This window comes from Sminthopsis crassicaudata, chromosome 2 (genome assembly GCF_048593235.1).
Source record: "Sminthopsis crassicaudata isolate SCR6 chromosome 2, ASM4859323v1, whole genome shotgun sequence".
Classification (NCBI taxonomy): domain Eukaryota; kingdom Metazoa; phylum Chordata; class Mammalia; order Dasyuromorphia; family Dasyuridae; genus Sminthopsis; species Sminthopsis crassicaudata.
In genome coordinates this window covers 321,594,280-321,619,449 of record NC_133618.1, presented here as the reverse complement: position 1 = coordinate 321,619,449, position 25,170 = coordinate 321,594,280, and the positions used below count along the sequence as shown (strand labels likewise).

General features: G+C 34.6%; 1 protein-coding gene across 1 annotated transcript in view; it reads right to left on the bottom strand.

Annotated features, from left to right (window-relative positions):
• The window catches only part of TMEM260 (transmembrane protein 260), a 109,820-nt gene extending 98,254 nt beyond the window's left edge, over positions 1-11,566 (bottom strand). The window contains exons 1-3 of the mRNA XM_074290210.1: positions 11,059-11,566; positions 6,843-6,874; positions 5,968-6,119 (exon numbers count right to left, since the gene is read on the bottom strand). Coding sequence (XP_074146311.1) covers positions 5,968-6,119; positions 6,843-6,874; positions 11,059-11,167 — 293 coding nt within the window. The 5' untranslated portion in view covers positions 11,168-11,566. The remainder of the gene's footprint in view (positions 1-5,967; positions 6,120-6,842; positions 6,875-11,058) is intronic.
• Between the last annotated feature and the right edge of the window lie 13,604 nt (positions 11,567-25,170).

Genomic DNA, 25,170 nt, shown 5'->3' with positions numbered 1-25,170 from the left:
AGGCATATCATCACAGCAAAAGCCTTGTAACTTGCAAGCTAAAATCTAAGGATATGTTCCAAAATTTCAAAATGTCTTTTTAAAAAAATTAATACACCAAGGTAATTTCAACAAAAATAATAAAATAATAAAATGAAAGATGTGAAATGCTTTTCATTAACAATATTAAGCAACTTTATTTGGATTGATATGGACTTTAAACAAAATATATATTTAATGTTAATACCTATATTACTCAAATTATTATCAGCATATTTATTTCAATTCATTAAAATGGTTTCACTCTCTGTTGTTAAAAAGCAGAAAAGTTATATTAATTCCAATTTACTATTTTATTTATAATTTTAAAGAAATATGAACATTTAACATTACAACTATAATAAGTGATGACTAGTTCCAGTAGCAAAATCTTGGCAGGAAACAGATTTAGCAATTTAAGTGTTTTATAAGTTTTTGTAATTGAGGAAACTTTTCATAATCTGACATTTGTTAAAACCACTTATTAGAAATTATGCAGCACAGTAGCTGTGGAAATATGAGCTCACTTCACAATTATAAAGTCAGCCTATGTAGTCCTTTCCTATTGTATATAGTGGCATAAACCCCATAGCGGCCTATCAGCTAACTGGCAGGCAGGGGGCTGCTCTATTCAAAGTGAGAGATACAAGCTGCAGGGCAAAAACCTGGCAGCTCCCATCTGACCCCACAATCCCCTACTGGTGACAGCTCCAAGCTCCATAGCAAATTAGGCCTTCTCATATTACAATTGAAGAAGACAGATTCCATTAGCAGTATCTGAAATTGAGTGGAGAGCTGCACTGTTATCAGACTTGACTCATAAGCACTGCTATTAATCAGAGCTATGATAGCATTTATATATTTCAAGCTATCTGCTGCTGCTGTGATATTCTGCTACAAAGGGTTGATGGGACTTAGGAAAGTGAACAATAGAGCTTTCTGGGAAAAGCAGAGTAAATCAAGAAAGTCTATGACTTCCGAACATTCTGAAGGGATTGCGGTTTACATAAATTTTCTCCCAATTGGAGATTGAGCTCTTCCTCATCTTACACATGGGATTTAGTTGTCACTCAATGGTAACAGCTGTGAAAAGGTGAAGCGGCCCACCGCTCAGAATACTGCCTTCGCTTTTAAAGCAATTAACCCATGAACAGGAGGATACCTGGTGATATCAAAGGGATTAGGCTAGGCAGTGCATTATTAACATTTCCTTGAACTAATTCTAACTCTGACTAGCTGTCAGAATAGACTCCACAGTCTTAAAAAAAAAAAAAAAAAAGAGTTTTTGCCCTGCTTTTTTCCTTCAACAATGAAGCACTGCTACTTGAGCCTAATATGTCTGCTTTATAAAAAAATGCAAATGAACCAAGCTTTTAACGTACTTAAACAGTTTGATTCAATGCAATGTTATTACAAGTATGTAAAAAATATATGATCAATTAGCTAGGGATCACAGCAGATATTCTTCTAAAAGGAAATTAATGCTTCAGTACTTTCCATTCTTCAACTACTAAAACTTGGTAACTATTTGTTACTTATGCATAGCTATTTCTGAAATAAGGAAAACCTCCACGTTATTCTCATAGCAATAATCTAAAATAATATTTGAAATGGAAAATCTTAATATTCCTTAATCAGGAGATTCTACATTCTTTAAGGTATGGAATTTACATTTTTCTATTCATTATTGAATGGAATCATGGTCAAAGCTATAATAATAATAGTTTGGATTAATTTGCAAAAGTTTCATCAATTTATCTTTTGATAGCAAAGAAAAATTTAAAATAATTTCTCTAATTTCCATAAATAATAATATGGACAAAGAGCAATTTGCTGCAAGCAAACAATCTTAAATTGAGTATATTATTAATTCCAGTACCATTATAGTACACAGGTATGACATACCTTACATTAAGCTTAATGATCATACACTTGTTCTAATTACTATGCAGTAAGTGCATATTATTGTCTTATTACTTATTATCTTTTCAGTTTTATCATTTAAAACTATTTGCTCTCATATGATGTTTTGCAACAATCTCCAAAGTTCTTTAAAACTACCTTAGACTTTTCTATTGTAAAGAGAACTTCATTTATAGTAGGTGTTCAATAAATGTGTTGAAGAAATTCTTTTTAATATTACATTTTAAATAACTAAACTCTGCTTTAATTTTTTCAAAAGAAATGCTATCTCTATCCATTCTAATGCCCAGTGACAATGCATTTCCAACAATGTATTTATTAACAAAACACAAAAACAAGCAAAAAGCTCTAAGAAAAATCTGGTAGATTCCGGAATCAAAAGCAAATTAAGCCCAATATAAAGAATAATGCTTTTACATATTCACTGATAGTATCATGCTTCACTCTTATACCAGAATACTGTAGTAATATACATAAAACTTAATAATATATGGTGGTTTAACTGACAGTGATTGTAAGTGCACCCAACTATTTTCACTAAAAAAAAAAAGGTAATCATTGTTATATATGGAAACTCATAAATCTTGCCTCATTCATGGTTACCCAAACTTTTTATTTGATTTCTCTACTCTATAACCTCTTGGAAAATAATTTTATAGTCTTTCATCAAGCCTACATTAATTTGCATTGTTACAAGAACTTTTTTTCCTTGAAATTAGTAGGCTTTGTGAATTTCAAAGCATACACTTCAAGAATCATTCTACCCAATTTCACACAATGGCTACTTTAACCCACATGTTATATAGTACTATATTGAAAAAGGCATTACCTAGAATGAGTATGTGATTTTATGCTAATGAAGTCTATTATCCTATTTTTGAGATTTATTACCTATATCACACAGGTGATGAGCAATTACCTTAATTACCTTATTAATTGCTTAATTACCTTAAGCAAATTACCTCTTCTTCCTGAGCCTTAGTTTCCCTTTTTTTTTTTTTTTTTTTTTTTTTTTTGTGAAATGAGAGTACTGGACTAGACAATTTTTTATGATCCTTTCTAACTCTTGACTTGTGATCTTATGAATACCTATAATATTCCCAAATGTATTCTATAGATGAATAGCACATTGACAATTATAAAAAAATGTACATAATTAAACAATATGATGTTTACTTCATTAGAATATTTTCTAAAATAGTAATATATGAAACTATTTTCCTGATGCACGTGCAACCTAAGACCCCAGCTAATTTTAAGTTGTTGTGTTGCTAATAATCATTTCTAAGAATTGAATAAAATAATTGTTAATAACATTACCTGAGTTTTTTAAAAGATGCAAAAAAAGCAAAAAATTACATAGTAATCAAAGACAGAGTAAATTATTCTTCAAAGTCTTGTTTACTGAAAATTGGAGGTCTTTGCAGCATTACACTTAAATAGAAATTTGCTATTAAAATATAATCTTTGTTTAAAATGGAACTAAAGGTCTTTATGTACACCCTAAGAGTTAAATATAGTGAATGACATGTGAACAATTACCTGGGAAAAACATAAACCTGTTAAAAGAATTAATTTACTGCACACCAGTTTGCATTAATCCTACATGTACGGTAAGATTCTCAAAAAATTATGGGATACAAATGTGAATTTGACATCAAAATGTAATGATGATTTGACATGTAAACGAAAAAAAGAAGTGAAATGTATCTCAAACAAATGCTTAACAGAAGTATAAATCTGTTTAAGAAATACATTTATTATATACTCAGGTTGAAAAAAAAGCTTTCACTGTAATGCTGGTACAAAAACTATGCCCTGCTGTTGGGTTTATGTTCACAGAAGAAAGGTTTTAAAGGTTAAGTTCAGGTCACACGACAAATGAAATTGTAACAACCCAACTGACATTGTATAATGTCTTCTTCCACTCAATCAATAGGGTACTGTTAGTCCCATTACCATAGAGATGGCTTGCTCCCTACTGAAGGGTGTCTATTGTTTGACAAAACAGATTTGTCAACTGAACTGTGTTGTTCCCAAAGGATATGTACTTTGTCAATTATTTGTATTTGAAATAATGAAACATTTTCATATTAAAATGTGTAAAACTATAGTATGAATAAATGTTTTAAAAGAATGTAGTAGAGAATTAATAAAGCTCTTCAAATTAGTTTTGATTTAAAATGAAAAACAATAACAAATGTAAATATACACCTAGTAATACCAAATAAAGATTATAATCTTTCAAAAAAAATGCATCATGGATAATATACTATGATATGTAAAAGCCTTTACTGTCAAGGACAAAATGCAGATAATTTTATTTTTTTAAGAGTTATTTTAAAAGAAAACTATATTCTATCTTGAATATTTTAAAAGGTTGCTTTTTATATAACTTGTCCTATTGTTAGGAATCTCATATTGAATGGCATTAGTATTTTATATATTAATAAATTATGTGCAATATTGGTATGGACAGTATGTCAATATTTATATGACTTTCTAAAACATCAATTAACTGTCAAAAGAAATATAAACAAATTTTAAATACATTTTCTTTATAAAATATGATTTTTTAAATGTATATACATAAAAATATGCATTTCCAAATTCTAAACTAGAGAAGATTATGTCAGGTTTTTTAAAATCCAGAAAACTCAGCTTCCCTCTCAATGAAAAGACTGACAGATTCTTAATTATAGCAGTCCCAGTAGGAATAGCTATAATAAAGATTATTCTGAACAACTTAGGGAAAAGTAAAAAAGGATTCTTAACACTAATCAATCCAAATAGAATTATTTTTTAATCTCACCTTTAAGATTTAGAAATAACTTTTAATATTTGTAAGGAAAAAATGCAAGAGTATCATATAAAATATAGATAATTTACTATGATATAGGAAAAAACTATGACTATATAGGAGTAACATAAAAATAAAATTTTAAAAAAATGTAAGTTCACAGAATCAAAAAATTTGAGAGTTTGCAGGGAACTTTGTAGTCTCCTAATCCAAGCCATATAAAGGAATTCCTATAATCATACCTGACAAGTAATCACCTAGTTTCTGATTTTAGAGTTAACTGGACTATTTTTTTTTAAAAGGAGACAACAAAATCTTGCTAAAAACTTTACCACAGAATTAAATTATGAATTGAACAAAAATGACAATGTAAAAAAAAAAAATCAGTTCAATAGGTATACATTTGGTATTTTGAGAATGTTTCTCTATTCAAAGATGAAAATATCACTTAAAATAGTTATTTAATATGAAATATACCAATTTTTTAGGAAGAAATTTTTTATTTTGTTCTTTTTCAAGAAGAATTTTTAATTTGTATTTTTTACTGTAATCCTCTGAAATTCAAATCACAGTAAGATTATGAGTATAGAGTCCATCACTATCAAATAGAAGAAAAAATAATAACAAACCAAAAACTAACTACCTCATTAAAAAAAAAAAAAATGAGACAGCCTTTCCCACATAAGGGCAAAATTAATAAGGTTTTGATTTTGATTTTGATTTACTTTGAAACAGTAAAAAAATGCCTGAAACTTATACTGAGTATAATTTTTTTTAGTCTTTGAAAACAAATAAATGGGACATTATAACATCTAAATACAACCTAACAGGAAATCATTTCTGATAATAGAAAAGCATCTGTCTACTAAGAACAATGTAAGTAATGAAATTATGTTTACCATTTATCAAAAGGTGAAATTCATATTGTCAACAGGACCATCTGCATTTTCAGAAATGACAAACATCATTAGTTCTGCCTAAAAAGAGATATGTGATAATGAGACAGAATAACACTATCACTTCTTTGTAGGCAACAAACCCAAAAGGGCAGCTGTTTGAAAGAGAATTATCTGACACTAATATAAAATCAAAAAAATTTGCTAGAAAAACCATTTGGGAAAAAATATTTTGAGTTTTTATAACTCAGATCTCACTTTAAGAATGATATCTTTAAGCACCTTTCCAGTTACTCAAAATTAATTCTTTTGACTTATCAATTACTTTACCTGAAAACTGTGAAAAAAAGTAATGATGCTGCAGCTGCTCCAAATAAGCCACAGAGAAGATTTACTCGGTAGGCAATGGAACCAAAAGGGAATACACCAATTGCAAGTTTGGCCAAGAGAGTGAACAAAGGATAACCAGGAGGATGAGCAACCTATGAACAAAATAGCAATAGTCACAAAGTTTTAGTTTTCATTGAGTCAAAACAATTTGAGTGACGTTAACTTAAAAACAACTCCTTTCTCAACTAAATTATCAAGATTAGAATCCTATATCTTTGAATAATTTCCCTGAAACAATTTTCTCATGCCAATATAAACAAGTATTTTCTTTAATTGGTTAGGCAAAGTATATAATCACAGACTTTTACTTAGAAAGGGGATAGATTTCATTGTCAGTTCTTAAACAGTTTGTTTATTAGGTTCATAGTAAATTAGGGTCATTCAAAGGGCTATTTTAAAAAGGAGATTTCCAAATATTTCATTACTTGCAAAGTTGAAAGACCACACTCATATTGGATTACCACCATGCTGACAGTCCTAAGGTCTTGCCTAAAGGGATCATGCACCATAATAAAGTTTATTAAATAATAAAACTTATTAAAACTGTTAACCCGATTTATTTTATTCTCCACAGCTTATACAAAATTTGGGTTGATAATAAGACAGCTACTATATATACAGTAAAGCCTTTGCTTTATAATTTAGTATAATTGGATTGCAAATTTAAAGTAAATTGTCACATACTGTACTTATAAGTTAGTAAAAAATGTGGTTTGAAAATAAATTAATCTACTTTGCTCCATGCTTAATTAAACTTTCTTAATTCCTAAAACTGTTAATGAGAGCATTGATTAAACAATAAAACTAATACTTACTCCAAGCTCATATGCGGCTGTGATCAGCTCCCCTGTGAAAAAATAATGTAAAACCAATAATTACTATTAGGAAATGACACTCCTCCAAAGTTTTCAAAATCCAAATGCTTGCATTGGGGTTTTGCATTAATTTGACTGGATAAAACTGTAAATCTGTAGAGATTTAACGGCATGAAATTTTCTTAGAATATTTTCTCCCTCTGATCTTGTTGCACAAAATATCTTTGGTACTTTTTAACTGGTCAGTGAAAGTACAGGTGAGTTTAATTAAATATGCTTAAGTTATTTGCATTTTGTTATTTTTTTAAAACCTGAAAACATGCAAATGCTTTGAATCTAAGGAATTGCTCAAAACTGTTATCAAACAGTGCATTAGTCTTTAAGAATTCAGTATAGAACTGCCTACATTGGTTCTTTAAAATATATGTGACTGTACCAAATAAAATATGCCTGCAATTATATATTCAACAGCATATATGATGTGGTTTAAACAATTTTATTATATAGTATAACATATACATTATATGTAAAACAATGCTTGATTTATAAGTTTCAATAACTTTTTGATATCTGGCTACCTTATCTTTTTTTTTCTTTTTCCCCTTTTTCTGAGGCTGGGGTTAAGTGATGGCTACTTTATCTTTACCAAACTAACACCACAATTCAAAGTAAAGTGGAATAATAGTCAAGTAATTCAGATATTTAGGGTCTGGATAACTTTTGATTTGTAGACTACTTTAACATTTCATGGACCTGTGTTTTTTGTAAATATATTGTAAATGTTTCCTTAATCTAAAGAACATAAATCCTCTGTAATACATGCTCTTTCATAGTAATTGTGAGCAAAAAATTCATCACTTTAAAGCCAATTTGGTGGTGATCTTCTCTGATCCTAGGTCATCTTTATGCATAATGGAATAAGGCTTTTATAAATGATTTATTTCATATTAACTATTATTGCATAGTTCTACTTTCTAATTAAGCAAGTATTCTTTTAAAACTGAGATAATACAACTCCAAGAATCTATTTACTTTAAATAACATTTTTGATCATTTATTTTAAAATAAAAACCACTGGGAAATTTACCTCACTATCAATATTTTGTGCTTTAAGAGGACTAAAGATGCTTATTTAGTTATTTCAAGATGTGAAAAAACATGTAAAGTTATCATCCTTGCTGCTAAGTAATTGCTAGAAAACGATGGTAAAACTGTAATTAGATTTTTGTTTGTCATAAGCTAGTTACTCTGAAGCAACATGACATACTGGATTGAAAGCCAGCCTAGCAATTGGGAAAATCTAGGTTTGAGTCTTGTGACTAACACTTAATAGCAGAGTGACCCTAGGCAGGTCACTTAACCTCTCAATGCCCCAGGCAACTCTTTAAGACTATAATTTACAGAGAAGGTACTGATCCACATTGAGAGAGAAAGATTACTCACTAGTAGTTGTCTATGCCAATGTATCATAGAGCCAATTCAAATTTTCTTAATGGACCAAGTAGATACAATTCAAAGTGCAGTTGAATATTAGGCAATAACACAACTGGAGATTATATTTCATGGTAAAGTCAAGATTATTTAATGCACTGTTACCATTTGATTCAATATTAAGTAAGACCATCCTATGTGAAAGGAGCTATGCCAGGAAGTACTTTTTTTCTTTAAATGGCAGTGTTAATCTTCTGTTTATTTCTATAGTTATTAAATTGAGATATTCTATGTCATAATGGACATACATGTACACCTAAATCTCAGAATTGTAGAAGGGATCCTATGGATCAAAATTTTTAAATTACCATACATGCCATAAATACTCATTATTAAAGTCAATAATATAAAAGTGAATGTATTAAGACAGCATAGTAGCTCCTGACTTAAAAAAAAAAAAACCTTTAAATTTTGTATTCCTCTTTTATCTCCCCTACCAAAAAGTTAATTGTGTCTTTTACTCCACTTAAGTGCTTCAAATAAGTAAGAAATCTGGGATATATGAAATTTTCATTGCCAGCTACTTTAAACTAAAACTTAAAAGTAGAGAAAAAGGATAAATTGCATCAGGTACAAAGCATAAAATACATACTTGACAAGAAGCTAAATATAGATACTTTTAGTATCAATATTAAATACTGCACCTGAAGAAAATAGTAATAAAATATGTAAGCACTTATAATGTGCTCTTCTTGAGAGAATCTCTACTTTCTCCCAACCTATGGAGTCTGGCTCAAATGAAGAAGTTGAGTAAAATCTCTGCAGATACTTTTAATGCAAAATCCCAGTAGATTTTGCCTTTAATTAATGAAGTCATAAAAATTCATTAGTCCTCAAAAATATTAGACTATACTGAAGCCCTTCCTCTCCACCCACCCCCCAACAATTTGGTCAGAGGATTTCAAATACTTTTGTGCCATTCTACTGCTGGAACTTTTAAAAAGTCAGTTTTCTATAACTGGAAGATGAGCAATAGGATAATATATCTCCAGTTGACACACAAAAGACAATTTGTAGGACATGCTACAGAAGAAAATTAGTATTTTATACTGGTTTTACGATATGAAGTTTATTTAAAAGAACATTTATTTGCAAATAAATACAAACATTCTACTTTTTTTTTAAAGTCCAATACTTCATTCTACCCAGTCAAAAATAAAAAACAATAATGATATATAATAGAAATAAGTTTTTTGATCATTACAAAATACAAAAATAAATGAAAGTAAGAACTTAACTATCTGAAGGGCAAAATATTTATATTGGAAAAATATTTATTTTAAAATACTTAGCAAGGTCTAAGAACAATATGATTAATGATTTCACAATGCCTTTAAATGACAGCATCATAAGGATGGAAAACTTAAAAGGTCTCCTAAATTTTTTTGCTATCTTTGGGAAGAATACACTTCCTTCACTAAAAGATAACGACATCTCATACCTCTGGGAAAGGAGGAAGAAGGCAGAGGGAGTAACAGTGAAATTCAGGAAAAACTCCTCTTTTTGCAAAGACTGTGAGGATGCAAAGTAGGCCAAAAAATTCATTTCTAAATAAAATAAACTATTTTTTGCAATTCTATTCACCCTTCCTTAAATGCTATATTATTCCAGGTTTTCATGTAAAATGTTTTGAAATATATTATGACGATAATGTTAACGGTATCTTAAAATGAAACAATACTAATCGTGTTTATTCAATTTAGCCAAATTGACGGCTTTACCTCGAGTTTCTCAATTCAGCTGCAGTGAGCTAAAGATGTGAGCATTTTAAATGATTCTTTGTAACTTGTAGGGAGCAAGAAAACACTGGCCCAAGGAACAATTATGAAGTCAGTTTCCAATTCTACGTGCAACGCTCACTGCTTGTGTAACCTCCCAAAGCCTCAATTTCCTCATCTATAAAATGGGCACAATGGGCTGGATGGCCTCGACTACCGTCCTGCTTTAAATCTAGGAAGTTCTAAGTCTACAATTTATTTAACTATGTGATCTGGGGCAAGTCACTTCTCTCATTTCCTCATATATAAAATAGGGTAACTGACTTGAATGATTGGGATTTTAAAGTAAAGAGGAAATGTGTGTTCGTTTTCATAACAAGTCTTCCTTAATTCCAAGAGGTGAAACTAAAAGGACAAAACATTCTGCAGTTGGGTGCTGAATAAGACAAGAGTCTGGGGGGAGGGTGCAAGGTACTGAGAGAGAAGGAAGCGGCTAGTCACTCCATCTTAGCTTATACAGTCAGTCCACAAGCATTCAGTAAGTGCTTACTGTGGGCCTAGCAGGGTGGGGGACAAGCAGCTGCAGAGAGGAAGGACAAGTGGTAGCTTTCAATATAAAAGTCCACACAGGCTTCAGTGGGGGGCAGGAACGATAAAGGGAGAAGAGAGCCCCAAGCTTAGGCGCTATCCGCTCTCTAAAATTTAAAGAGGCTAACCACGAGGGGGCGGGGCCATGAAGGAGGGAGCCAACCAATCCTCAGAGTAAAGGCTCCGTCCGCTCCCTAGAAAGAGGTTGGTCATTGGGGCGGGGCGCACGAAGGGGAGGGGGAAACTTGATTCCTTCCCCCAGCAACACACAGCCCCGGAGTAAGGACTCCACGTGCGTCTCCGGGAAGAGACTGGCCACGAAGGTGTAGCCCCACAAACCAACTCGCGAGAAGAGGGAGAGAGGGAAGGGCTGCTGCTTGAGCACAGGACAGGGAAAGATGGCCCGATTTTTACTTTACCCGAGTCTCCTCCCGGCAATGAGGGGGGTAGCGTGAGAATGAACACGACTGACACAGCAGCGAACACAGCGACTGCGGCTCCGTGGCCCCCCCCGCCCGCCGTCGCCATGGAGACTCATGGGCCGGCTCGGCGAGGTAGAAGGCACGAACCGCGGCTGGGGGGAGGAGAGGGAGGGGCGCGACTGGGTCCCAAAGCGCGTCCCTAACATTTGTCCACCCCACGGAGCGGCGGCTGCAGAGGCTGCTTCCAGGTGCAGGCCGCCCCTTAAGGGGGCCACATCTTTTCCCTTCTCTACGAGGGGGGGAGATAGTTCAATCTTCTCTACACGTCGCCTCCGCTTTCTCTGTAAAGGGCGGGCAGTAAGAGAATCCAGAAGGGAAAAGACCAAATTAACTCATGGAAGGAACTACTTTGGCAAGAATGAGAGCTGGGCCCTCCGCACAACTTCTCTCCATCCTGTCACCCCTCTCCTGTGCCCTGCTTTGGTAAGTTCTTGAGAGGAAGAGTCTGTTGGACACCGACGGAGGATCGCATCGCCCTCTCTGGTGTGGGGTGGTATTACCTCCAGAACACCCACTCCTCTCCAAAGTTGTCAGGGGACAAGCAAGGGGGCTAGCCTTTCAATTCAGAATTCAGAGCTGAAAAGAACATCAAGATACCAAGTTGCAACTGTTTGTTTGTGTATACATATATTGTATTTAATTTATACTCTAACATATTTAACATGTATTGGTCAATTGGCCATGGCGGGGAGGGGAAAAATTAGAACAAAAGGTTTGGCAGTTGTCAATGCTGTAAAATTACCCATGCATAATATCTGGTAAATAAAAACTATTAAAAAAATAAATTAAAAAAAAAGATACCAAGTTGCTCCTTTTACAAATGAAGGAACTGAGACGGGGAAGTGAAAGTCAGATGATCCAGTTCCATTTAAGAGACACTTGTAAAGAGGCTCCTGTATGTGAAAACAACATTCACACAACTCTATACCCTAAATCAGGGGTATAAAGCAAAACCAGTCTCCACCCTCAATTAGTGCGTTGTTAATAATAATAATCATAAATAGTAACATTTAAAAAGACCACGTGCTGAGTCTCCATATTAATTGTTAGGTTATTTTACATATATTATACATATTCCCCATTTTACATATGAGGAAACTGAAGCAGACTTGAGTTCCGTAGCCTGTACATTCAGCTAGTAAGCACGAATTTGAATTTAGGTCTTCCTGAGTCTGGGCCCAAAATTCCAAACTCTGGCAATTACCTGTTAGCCCAGATTAATTATCAGCCTAGGAGTAAATTATTGAATTCCCTTTATTTTCCCATGGATAACTCTGACAATAGTTTTTTTGTGTGTGTTAGATTTTGAAGTAGATGTAAGGAAAAACCATTTGTCAATTTTTAATTTTCTTGTGCACCATGAAAAATTAGTCAAAGAAATGAGTGCCAATAGAAGTATGATAGAAGTTTCTCTTATGTTTTCCCCCATGCTTAAATTATAAAAGTAACAAAATGGGGGCAGCTAGGTGACGCAGTGGATAGAGCACCAGCCTTGAATTCAGGAGGACCTGAGTTCAAATCTGGTCTCAGACGCTTAACACTTCCTAGCTGTGTGACCCTGGGCAAGTCACTTAACCCCAGCCTCAGGGGGGGAAATATATATACAAAAGTAACAAAATATAGAACCAACTTCATAAACTATAATGTTGGAATTTTCAAATCTATTCATAATTGGAGTTAAAACTCAACTTCTTAAATAAAAATAATTTATATTATATTACATCAAACATTAAGAGTAAATGTGACATAGTGGACTTGTTTGTCCCAGTCATGCATGTCTGATTTGAGTCTGACCCCTAGGACACCACTTAGTCTCTTCATGCCCCATGTACTTCTCCTAATATAAATTGTAGAGAACTGCCCAGAGCTCCCTACACTTAGAAAATCATAGTTTTAGTTTTAAATATATATATATTTATATATATATATATATTTATATATATTCATAATGATGTAGATGATGGCAGGCACCAAAAGTTGGTGTTTGGTCATATGAAGAATTCACAATGTCCATTCTCTTTGGCAAAAGGTAGACTTATTTAGGGGAATTTCAGACAAAATGAAGGAATACAGCAGACACCAGGAATGATAAATATGAAATAGAATGGGAGAGCATATGGAAGACAAGTTTCCCAGTGGAATTCACAATTAGTAGCATTCCATGAAGTTGGGGCATGCTCTTAGCTGGCAGGCTAAATTCTAAAAGGGACTTAGCACCCTAAAAGAGTTAGCTATTTAAAAAAAAAGAAGTTGTATCGTGCTTTCTAGAGTCCCCAAGTTGGAGTGACAAAATGTACCATTGCTTTCTAGAGCCCCCACACCGGGGTGATTAAGACATACCTTCTTAGTGGAGAAGCGATGATGCAGGACTGCTGAGAATGGTGGAAATACAGAGCCCATTTATTACAAGGTCTTTCCCCTTTTTATACCCTCATACCCTTATGTAATAAAAACAACACTGGGATTAAGTATATACTCCACATGGGACCCCATAAACAACTTGCTATTGTATGTAGATTGCCACTTGGTATCACTCTGCTTCAATCTCCACACAGATTGTCACTGCCCCCTGACGACTCAGGAAGATGGAGAGCCCTTAGGGGAGATGGGGAGATGGGGAGCCAAACCAGACATTGTCAGCAGGTTCCCTCTGGGCTGAAGGGTCTTCTATTTCGCCCAGAGTTCCCCCACTGTCTGTGATCCTCTACAAGGAATTACCTATCCTGTTTGCCTGAAAATTGTCTCCTTTCCAGGGAAAGGACTCTTTGATAGAAGAGTAGTAAAGTTTAACTAAAAACATTAAAAGAAAAAAAAAAAAAAAAAGTTAACTATAAGGAGGAGAAATAGGGTAAGGAGAAGACACCACAAGATATGATGGAGTTAGGAGAGACTATGTGACATGAGGAAGGGGTAAGGGGAAAGACCCCAAGAAGCAGAGTGATGTGGCAGACTGACCCAAGGGAGGGCAGCAGTCATGGGATGGTCCATAAATAAGAGTTTATAGGGAAAATTACCTCGGGGACATGACTGGGATTTCTGACAAATAAAATGAGGCTGCCCAAGACTCCTACAGAGGATGGACCTCGGGGGATTGACATAATTTCTGACTCTATGCCTCAGGGGATAGGACCTCAGAGCTAAACTGATTTCTATCTGTGCCTTCTTCCAGCCAGCCACAGGAATTAATTTTTATCAATTCCTCTGCTAACCGCACCCAACATCAAGGACCTCATCAATTGTATCTACTAAATGCAGCACATTATATACTAAATGCTGAGGGAGATAGAGTTTAGATGTGACAAAATCAAGGGACTAATCCAGGGAGACAGTAATCTAAAATGGGAATAAGTATTTTAATTTTAAACAACTTGAAGCACTTTACATATCTAGCCATTGTTAGGAAGAGTTCCTCTAAGTGAAATGAACCCATTGCCCCCTCATTAAGTGGACTAATGTCCCACATTTGCAGCTTCACTCTTAAAACAGGACTTTCTCTCTAGTCTTATTATTTACTATGGGAATGGTGTTTCCTTGAACCTGGCAAGGGAGGATTAAAATCTAAGGCTACCTTCACAGGAAAGAAATACTGATATTTTTCTTTTCCCCATCTGGCTTGCTTTAGATTCAGATTCATTATTGCAATTAGTTATTCTTTACTTTAAAATCCTATAAACTATTAATTAAATATCCCTTTGGTTTAGCTTGAATCCTCTATATTTTAAAAAGGTTACCTTCCAGTTTTGTGTCTCTCCTTTTGGGTACCTCACCATTTATTTCCAGACACTTGCAAACCAGTAATACATTAAGCAAACCCATTAGTTTAAAGAAACAAGTTTCTTTGAAAATGATGTAAAATAGAAAGCAAACAAATTCTTAAAGGAAACAAAGATGAGTTGCAAGGGGAAAAAAAAGTTCCAATGTCATTTTTTTTTGTCTTCAACAGGAATGGAGAGTCAGCATCAGTTCCACTTGGCTTCCCTATAACTTGAACTATATGTAGTTTTTGTCTTAAAATTTCACATTTTCTCCTTCTGAACTTATGGTTATGTAGCAGATGCAGAAGCAGTGGAAATTTCTAACCTTAACATTCTCTTCCTCTTCATCTTCTTAAGAACAGGAGGGGATAAGTCCTTTCAGAGTTTAATAGATAAATAGGACAATAGTCTCCAATGGACTGCTATAGTTCTCTTTAGATTCAGAAATTTTGTGTCCCTTTGCAAAATCAGACAAATCACCTCATGTCTGGAATTATACATCAAAATAAAATTAGCACTTAAGAAACTAGGAGTAATTGACGCAGTATCCCAGGTTATCATTTCAGAGTACCATTCATAGCAAATGAGCATCAATAGTACATGTACTAGGTATGACATTGAAAAACATTTCTGGAAAGATTGCTTGGGACATATTATGTGCACCTGTTACAGCAATAACTTATATTCATAGAACAGAAGCACATAGAGGTCTACAAAACAGCAATATATGCAGAATGAGTAACATATATTCAAATAAACCCTGAAGCTGCATAGATAATATCTATAGGTCATACTATCAGAAACAAATAATTTTTAAAAAGAGTATTCAAAACATAAAGTAATTAAAACAGCAATCAATGAACCTGTGAAATTATCTGAGCAGAAATTACATAGCTACATTAGTGTTATAATTTGGCTACATGTGTATCTACTTTTCCAAATTCTTTTAAAACATCAAAAGTTAGTCTTAACTTTAGTCAAATAGACCTAGTCCATGTTTAATAATACTTGTCATCAGAATAGTAGTCTCCAATTCCTAAATCTGAACTTGAAGTCTTTCTGGACCCTTTTCAGCGAGTCAGTCATTTATTAAGGCATTTATTTATTACATACCTGCTATGTAACAGGCATTTTGCTAACTGCTAGAGAACAAAAAAGGCAAAAAAACAGTCCCTATTCTCAAGGCGCTTACAAGCTAATGGAGGAGACAGTATGAAAAAAATATGTACAAAACAGTATATTCAGAGGAAATTTCAGTGGAAATGCTGGAGTCTGGAAAAGGAGGGTCTTGTGAGAGAAACAGCAAAGAAGTTAAAGTCATTGGATCACAGAACATATGGTGGAGTAAGATATGTAATAAGACTGGAGGTAGGCGAGGATCAGGTTTTGAAAGTGTCTGAATGCCAACAAGAATTTTATATTTGATTCTGGAGGTTATGGAGAGATGCTAGAGCTTATTAAATAGAGATGAGGGGAAGGTGATTAGGTCATATCTATGCCTTAGGAAAATTAATTTGATAGTTGAGGAAGGTGGGTTGTTGGAAGGGGAGAGACTTAAGGCAGGAAGGCCAATTAGCAAGTTAGTGCAGTAATTCAGGTATAAGGAAATGAGGGCCTACATGAGATGTTATAAAAGCAAAATTGACAGGACTTGCCAACAGATTAGACATAGGATGAGAAAGGATGAGTGTAACATGATACCTAGATTGTAGGCCCAGATGACTGGTAGGATACTGGTACTGCCTCATTAATAATGGGGAATTTCTGAAAAGGGAAAAGATTTGGAAGGATAATGAGTTCCATTTTGAATATGTTGGATTATAGGATGTGCAGTTTAACATGTCTAATAAGCATTTTGAAATGCAAGTCTAGAAACTGGAGATGAGTTAGGGCTATTTAAGTACATCTGAGAATCATTGTTTTGGAGATAATATTGAAATCATAGTGAGGTGGTGCTGCCCTTAGGAAGGATGTAGCAATAACCCTAAGGCCACCTGGCCTTGGGAGTGATATAGTTGGAAATGGTGTATTTTCTTCCCATAGTTATCCTGCCCCAGTTTATGACCAGGATGCTGAATCCACATATATTCTGGATTGTCAGATAATAGCCTATTGGGTTTCTGAGGCTAATAAGCAACAATAATGAGGTGCTTAAAGTTGATGCAAGTTGATAGGTGTCCACCACTTGATCTAATGATTTTTTTAGGCCTAAAAACACACCTTGGAAAGGTTTCCCCCCATTCTAACTCCACTGCCCCTCCATGAGCTCTACCCAGAGAGTTATGGGTACTGCACATGTGAGAAAGTCAGAATTAAACCATTCCTCAACTTTATCTCTAAGCCATAAAATTAGCATATCAGTGATATGAAGCACCTGTTTTCTCTAACTTTTCCCTCTAAATTTATCCTTCTGCTCTTGGTTCTTTGCTAACTTCTTTTGGAATTTAGCTCACTTTAATTGGTGTTAGAATTATAATAAACTTTGCCCCTTGACTTGGATTCATGATACTGGTCCAGAACCCCCAATATCTTGGGGGTCCACTTGACCCCCCAACAATAGACAGTGATGAAATCACTAAATGAAAATATTATAGAGGAAACAGAAAAGAGTCTAGAACAGAGCCCTGGGATCACCACATTTAGCAGATATAACCTGGATGAAGATCCATCAAAGGAACTCAGGAAGGAGTGATCAGAAAACTAGACTGAAGTTCTAGACAGAAAAGATGCAGGTTCCAGATTCAGTCTTCTTTTATTTGAATTAGCTGTATGATTCTGGTATTTTTTAATTTAATATTTTAATTTTTCCCAGTACATTTAAAACAAATTTTTTACATTTGTTTTTAAAACTTTTGAATCCAGATTCTCTTTTTTATTACTCCATTAAGAAAACTGAGAATAACAAAGTCATTCATAGATGATCATCCCACATCGCTATTATTTTATACATAGCACATTTCACTTTGTTTAAATTCATAGAGGACTTTCCAGGTTTTTCTGAACACATCCTGTTCGTCATTTCTGTTAACAATACTGTGTTAAGGACCATGCCTAAGTATGAAGAGGCAGGTCAATTCTCCAAAAGCCCCCACAGCTCTGAATCATAACACACTTGAAGGAATTGCAGATCAGCTTTATTGACAAAGATGTTGCTTGTGAAATGCAACTGCCTCTCAATCTCTTTGTGTCAGTATCATCTTCTCACATGAAGGGGTCTATCCTGCAGGCCAGAATTAGATCCCCAGCAGCTCCCGTAACAAATGGCGCACAACATGGGACACAAGAAACAAAGAAGCAGCAGCATTTAAGATATGTTCCTTAGTAGGCTCCTTCCAGGAGAGTTCCTTTGGTAACCCATGGGGAAGGAAAAGGAGAAGAAACCTGATAAGACCTTTTCATTGAGATAATTAAAATGGGCCAACATATCAAAGGGCCCAACCAGGAGACTTATAAGAAACTTATATAAAATGCCTACTTTGACTATAATCCTACTTCTCTGTCAGAAAGTTTGCCTCCATGACATCTCAGAAGATTCAACAGCTGCTATAGTGTCTCACCCTGCAACCATCCAGAGGAATAGGATGGAAAAGACTTTGATAGTGCTGTTTGCATTTCGCTGTATGAAGTCTCAGATAACAGTTGCTACATAATATTGGATAAATCTACTGACTATGCTGTTGGGGGAAAAAATAATCATGTTCCCATAAAACAAAAAAATGGGGAATTATTAAGGACCATGCCTAAGTATGAAGGAATGGATCAGTTCTCCAAAAACTCCTATTGCTGTGAATCATAATACACTTGAAGGAATTTCCCCCTAACAGCATGGAAACAATGGAAGGACTCCAAAGCACAAGTCAAAACTAGAGATGATGATTAGCTAAACCTAAGTTGGTAGAATATAAATCCTGTAGCTTCATTCCCAGAGGAATCATTAGTATGTCCTATGGATACTGTACAATGATTCCACTGAGATTTGTGTTCTAACTTCAGTTTCCCTAACATTGTCAGCACTTGCAATTGTGTGCATAACTCATTATGTGTCTCAGCTCAGCCAGTTAAAAATAAAATTGTAATTGTGCACTGTTGGAATTATTTATGTCTGTTTGTATCTGTTTTATCATTTTGTCTGTTTGTATCATTGTAAAGGGTCATACCTTGAAAGATTTAAAATACATTCACTAGAACATCTAAGGGCTGTAGCCAGAGAGTTTAGAACACTGGGGAAAAAAAATAATGAACTTTCATAGTTGAAGCAATGTTTCAGTAAGCAGGACTAACTTCCACTTTAGGCTTTCCATGAGAAATGTGGTAGTAAGGAAAAAAGAAGAAATCCTAGAAGATATTTTTTTCAGCTTTGGTTGTGTTGGAATCATAGAAATAAAGTCAAATAATCAAAGTTTGTAAAACTACTAAAAACATTTATCAGATTAAGGAGTTTAAAGTTCAACTATTTTAAGATTTCAGGGAGAACTCTTGAGACTTCAGAATCATTTTAGGAACTCATTTTCTTCTGAAATATCTTATAAGTTTTTGGATACGACTCTGTAGAATATGTTTTAAGTAAAAATAAGGATTAAATTTTATAAAAGTTTTGAAAGTAAATGTCAAGATTAATAGCCTCGTTGTTCTAGGGCAATGAAGTAAGGCAGCTAGATTAATCCCAAAGTGAAGAAAGAAAAAAATAGGTAATCAGTTTGCACCTTATAGCAACCTCTTGTTAACCCTTCCTTATCATTTCTGACCATTAAAAGAGAAACCATTGTTTAAATCAAAGATCCCTTGTGACTCCCCCAGGTAAAGAGACCCTTTCCATATTAACCCCTTTCATCCCAAATAAAGATGTTTAAAAAAATGCTGGAAAAATGTAGAGAAACTTGAATTACATTCTATCCTTCCAGCCACACATTTCATTGCCCAGAGCCTAGCTGGGGGTGGAGGGAGAGCAGCCTCAGTGGCTTCCCACCCACTGGAAGTGGTCCCCAAATCCCTGTGCCTTGGGCATCCTACAATCTGCCTCTCTAAGAAAGCCTGGAGACAGTGTCTAAGCACAATACATTCTGCTCCAGCAGCACCTAGTCCCAAAGCTTGTAGGTATTGGGGGGGCGGGGGGGGGGGGGAGAAGAGGTGTAAGGCCCCACCCACAGTCAGCATCTGATTTTCCCTACTACCAGAAATTATTATTAATGGAAAATCCTGACACCAGTCACCCCAGTTCCTGGGATTCCCATTCTGCCCTCTGCCATACTCCTAAAAGCCTTATCAGTTTCTCTAGTGTATCTAGCTCTGCCCTACCCAGCTGCCTGGGAAGGTCTTGGTGCCCCTGGAAGCACCTAACATGGCAGTACAAGGTGAAATGGGGAAGTTCACCTCTGCCCTTAGTGATCCCATTCTTCTTTGGTGAGATTGCAGAAATTTATTAGCTTTGTAATTTAGACAAGTTATCTTATCTCTGCCCCAGTTTCCTGATTTGTAAAGAGAAAAACAATAATGAAACTCATTCCCAGAGTGGTTATTAAGATAAAAAATAATATAATGATTATAAAGTGCTTAACACAGTAACTGGCATATGTTAAGCACTACATTATTTCTTTAGTTGAATGTAATTGTTCCATACCTTGATAACTCTAAATGACTTTAAAATGCCAAAGATCAATGATTTTTAAATGGGATAATTTGGAAATGCAATTAATGCCATATAAAGTTTATTGTTTATGTTATTATTGTGTTTCTAAATTCTCTTATATTGTAAAATTTGAGAGATCATTGTAACAGAAATGCTGTTAGACAAAACAATTATTTTAATCTGTATGCTATTATACATGAATTGAGCTTTTAAAAGGATCTAGTATAGATATTTGAAAATTTAAATATTTAATGAGATATTTTGTTATAAAGCAGATAATATGCATTAGCTAATTTTCATTTGAAATTTTTGGCTATTAGGAAAATATATTGGGAAATTTAAAGATATAGCTTCAATATTAAGGATGAGTCAGATATAACGTGTTTGTTTTATGTCTGGAGCCTGAGAAAGTGGGTAGTTTTAATTTATAAATAAAGGATAAATGAAATGTTAATTGCTAGGGAAACATCAGGAAAGATTCATGTCCTAAATTGCAGTTAGTTAAATTTTGCCATTTAAGGTAAAAATTCCTGGGAAATGTAATTATTGTTTTGAGCATTGATTATAGGGATAGTTGTCTGAATTATGAAGCCAGTAGTAGAAAATGATGTACTGCAGACTAGAAACTGCTAAAGGATATCTGTACCAGGAGAAAAAATTTGGGGACAACTTTGACCTAGCCCAGGTAGGACTCTCTGTTTCCCCACTGTGCTATTTCCTTTCTGAAAAGGAAATTTTCCCACCTTACTAATCCTGAGGCTTGTCCTGTGACTACATGATTGGATGTCAAATATGATGCACACCTGATATCAAACAGAGCTAAGGGGGTTTTTCCAGCCTATTATGATATATGACATCATCAAAATCTTGGAAATTTCTATAATCAAGAAGTTTTATAAATCCAATATTAATTCTATTAAATAGTAAATTGCTACTGGAATATCTCTGAATTGCTATAATAGAATGCAAGTGTGAACATCTTACAATTTTAACATGTATTTGTAGGGTCAAATTATAATATAAGGATGATATCCTCCTAAGGGGGAAATAATTAAACAAAATAATAAGACAGAGGTATAATGTGAAAGTTTTTAAATAAATAGAAGTTAGTTTTGAGAAAACAACAGGATTATATGATTGACTTCCAAATTTATTTATCATGAAAATTCAGGCTTTGGATATGTTTTAGTAATAAGTCCTCAAAATTGGATTAAGAATTACACATAAATTGTATTGATAATGGTAAAGAAAGTGAATTTATTTTAAAGCATCTGCCTAATAATTTTAAAGGGCAGAAGAATTTATTTACAATTGTACTCATACATTTTTTAAAAGATTCTTATATTAAGTACAGGATTTAGATAAGAATAGAAACAATAAATGACATATAAACTGAAGTTTCAAAACTAGAGAACCTAATTCTAGTTTTATACCAAATTTTATACCAAATCCTAGGCATAAGTATGTCTTGTAACATGGATGTTATGTAATAAGGTTTTTTGGGGTTTTTTGGAAAAAAAATTTAATACTGAGATAGTATATAAATTAAAATTTATATATATATATATACATATATATTATAAAAATATATATGTATAGTATAGTATATAGTATATATAGTATATTTATAGTATATAAAATAAAAATTTTTTGATGTGGCACAGGAAGTAGTTTAAGAAGAATATCAGCTTTGGGTTTTGAAGTATATTAAATCAGAATTATCTAGGAATCTTTAGATTTGGAACAGAGAAGCAGAGCCCCTTTTAGATATGTTCTAAGAATAAAGCATATTGTTCAAGAAGATACATCTAAGGAGCAGATAACTACATGAGACATCAAAATATGCTAGTTACATGGATATTAAGAATAGATTGCTATAATATAGAGACTTATATTAATTAATATTTAGAATAAATATTATATTTCTTTGCTCTTCTGTTTTAAAATTTTTAGGTTTAGGTTTTCTTGGTGACCATGATGACATGTAAATCTCCCTTCTCAGAAATAGTCCATTGTACGAACTCTCAAGTAGTTTTATCTATATCTGACTTAATGTAATTACAGGAATTGTTAGAAAAACTTTATTGAATTGTTTGAATATACTCTGCAAAGCTAGGAAACTGAATCATCTCTATGTGTTATTTAGAGATTCATATGTTATGCTGAGCAGAAACTCAGAATCAAAGACTGTTGAAAGGGGATTTTTCTAAGGGCCTCTTTCAGGTCCTTCTGACTACTCCCACAGCAGCCAAATTGTGGGGTTGGACTCCTGAATCATTTGAAGAAAGCCCCTGTTCTTTGATGGATGGCAGAACCCTCCAGGGAGCTCAAGGTTTATGCACTCAGAAGCAGCCAACATCCAGATGAGATAGTTACCCCAGAATTCCAGATAAGGGCTGAGTATTCTTAGTTTTTTTTCATCTTCTCTTTTGTTATATGTGCCCATCCACCAAGAACCTGATTCAAGCACTGTTGGCATTTTCTTCCTCTACATTATTCCCCCCCCCCCCCCTTTGCTGCTTGCAAGCAAACAATGGCTAATAGTGATACCAGGAACACTTCCCCAGTGGTTCTTCTCAGAAACTAACCTCCTGGGCAACACCTCTTCCAGGCCCAACTGGTGTCTCATAGCATCTTAGCTTATGCCAGCCTCCTTCTTTATTGGCTAGAAGGATAGAGTCCTTTCAGACCTCCTCCCTTTGGCCAAAGGGAAAATGTCAAGATTTTAAAAGATATCCTGTTTTCTAGAGTGAAGGCCCAAGAAGTAAGGTGTGTCCTGAGTTTGGAGTAACAACAATTATTTGTGCTTACTCTCTGGCTGATTTGACTTAAGAAAAATCCCTGAATTGTTTCTGGTCATGAAGCCCAGATATGTCATACTAATGCTGTTACTCTTCATTGTCAGCAGACTCCCCACACTGCCTCGGGTCTCCCACACTAGGAGCCTGGCCTTGGCACATGTATTTAATCTGCCTCCTTGCTTGTAAACCCTTTCCCTCACTTTGAAATTAAACTTCTGCTTGATTATTGACTGTCCTATGTCTAGCTTGCTCTGTTCAGCTCCAGCCACCCACAATTTAGAGGCTAGTTCCATCCAGATGATAAGGTGATAATATATAATTCTGATCTTTTAAATTCTAGGCAACACTAACACCTCATTGAACAGTGTACTTTCAAAATACCTCCCTTAGACACCATGGATCCCAACAGAAAATGCACAAAACTTTCTCTGAATACCTTGTGGAATGATTAGTAACCACCAAAATATGACTTTATGTTTCCAGAATCTCCTTTCAGAGACAAAAATCCCTACTCCTGATTAATCACAAAGGCCTCATGGCAAGGTGATGAATTCTAGATTTATAATTGGAGGACCTGGATTTTAGACTCCAGTTCTGTCTCTTATGACCTATAGGAGCTTGAACAAGTCACTCTGGAACTCAGTTTCCTTATCTTCCTTATGTGTAGAATGGACTAGATGGCTTGTAAGGTCCCTTCTAGCTTAGAATCTATGATCCTTAAATTGCTTATATGCTCCAAATATGTTTTACAAATAGTTTTTTGCACACAAAAAAACACGTCACATTTCTTGGTGACATTTGTGACATCTTGGGCCAGTCAAATTCTCTCGATCCATATGTCCAAAGACATCATGTAAAGATTTTGCTATCATAGAGGAATACATGGTGGATGGCACCCAATGTTTCCTGGGTAACATAGGGGATCTGTTATAATCCAATACAATCCTCTGTTGTTTACTGCCAACTTCTGCCATTTTTTCAAAAGTAAAGTCCCTTTGAAGGACTGGTACTTGAGTTCTCTGGCATCACTGCTTTACTTCTTGGCTGGTAGCACTTCTTGTATCCCCACATCAGCCATCTGCTCTTGCCTCTAGTCATATACAGACAACTGAGGCAAAGGAAGTTGGGCCAAATAAGTGAAGTCACATATGCTGCTGGCATGGTCTCCAGTGGAAGTTGCAGACTTTCAATTGTTCTACATCTGCTTAAGGTCTGACTCCATAGGTATTGCCTACAGCATTCATCATAGCTTTAGTATCATGTGGCCTGGCAGACAGGGTATTTTTAGCCTTCTTTGGTCAGGAGGGTATGCTGAGTTCATAGTTGGATTATATTGCTACCCCTCCCTGGCAAACAGCATTTAATTTGGCATCTGTCAAGATAAAAATCAGAAAATTGTTAGTCATCCACATTTGCAATTTCTCCATGTGTTTGTAGCTCTGAAATGGAGGAGCTAAGTTGTTTGGCTCTGCTATGGGTTTTCTCACCTTTACCCTGACCATTTCCTCCCATGGATATTCCTATTGTTACTCTTGCTCCACCTTCCAAACTGGACCACCAGAGTCCATGGCTCAGAGGAGCTAATTTGTTCTGCTTTGCCTTTCTAGGACCCTGTGTCTTCATCTTTACCTGCATCACTTTCTGCCCTGTTCCTTTTATTACTGCTGTTGTTTCCCACTCTAAAAATGAACTGGAAGAGGTTATGCCTGAGAGGACCTAAGATGCTGGGCTTTGTCCTATTTAGGACTTGAGATATATTTTCATCTTCAGCCTGACCATTTTACCTGAGAAAAGCTAAGACCATTGGTGCAGTTCCTCCTGGGATTTCATATTTACCCTGCCATTATTTTGTGCCATTGTTCCATTG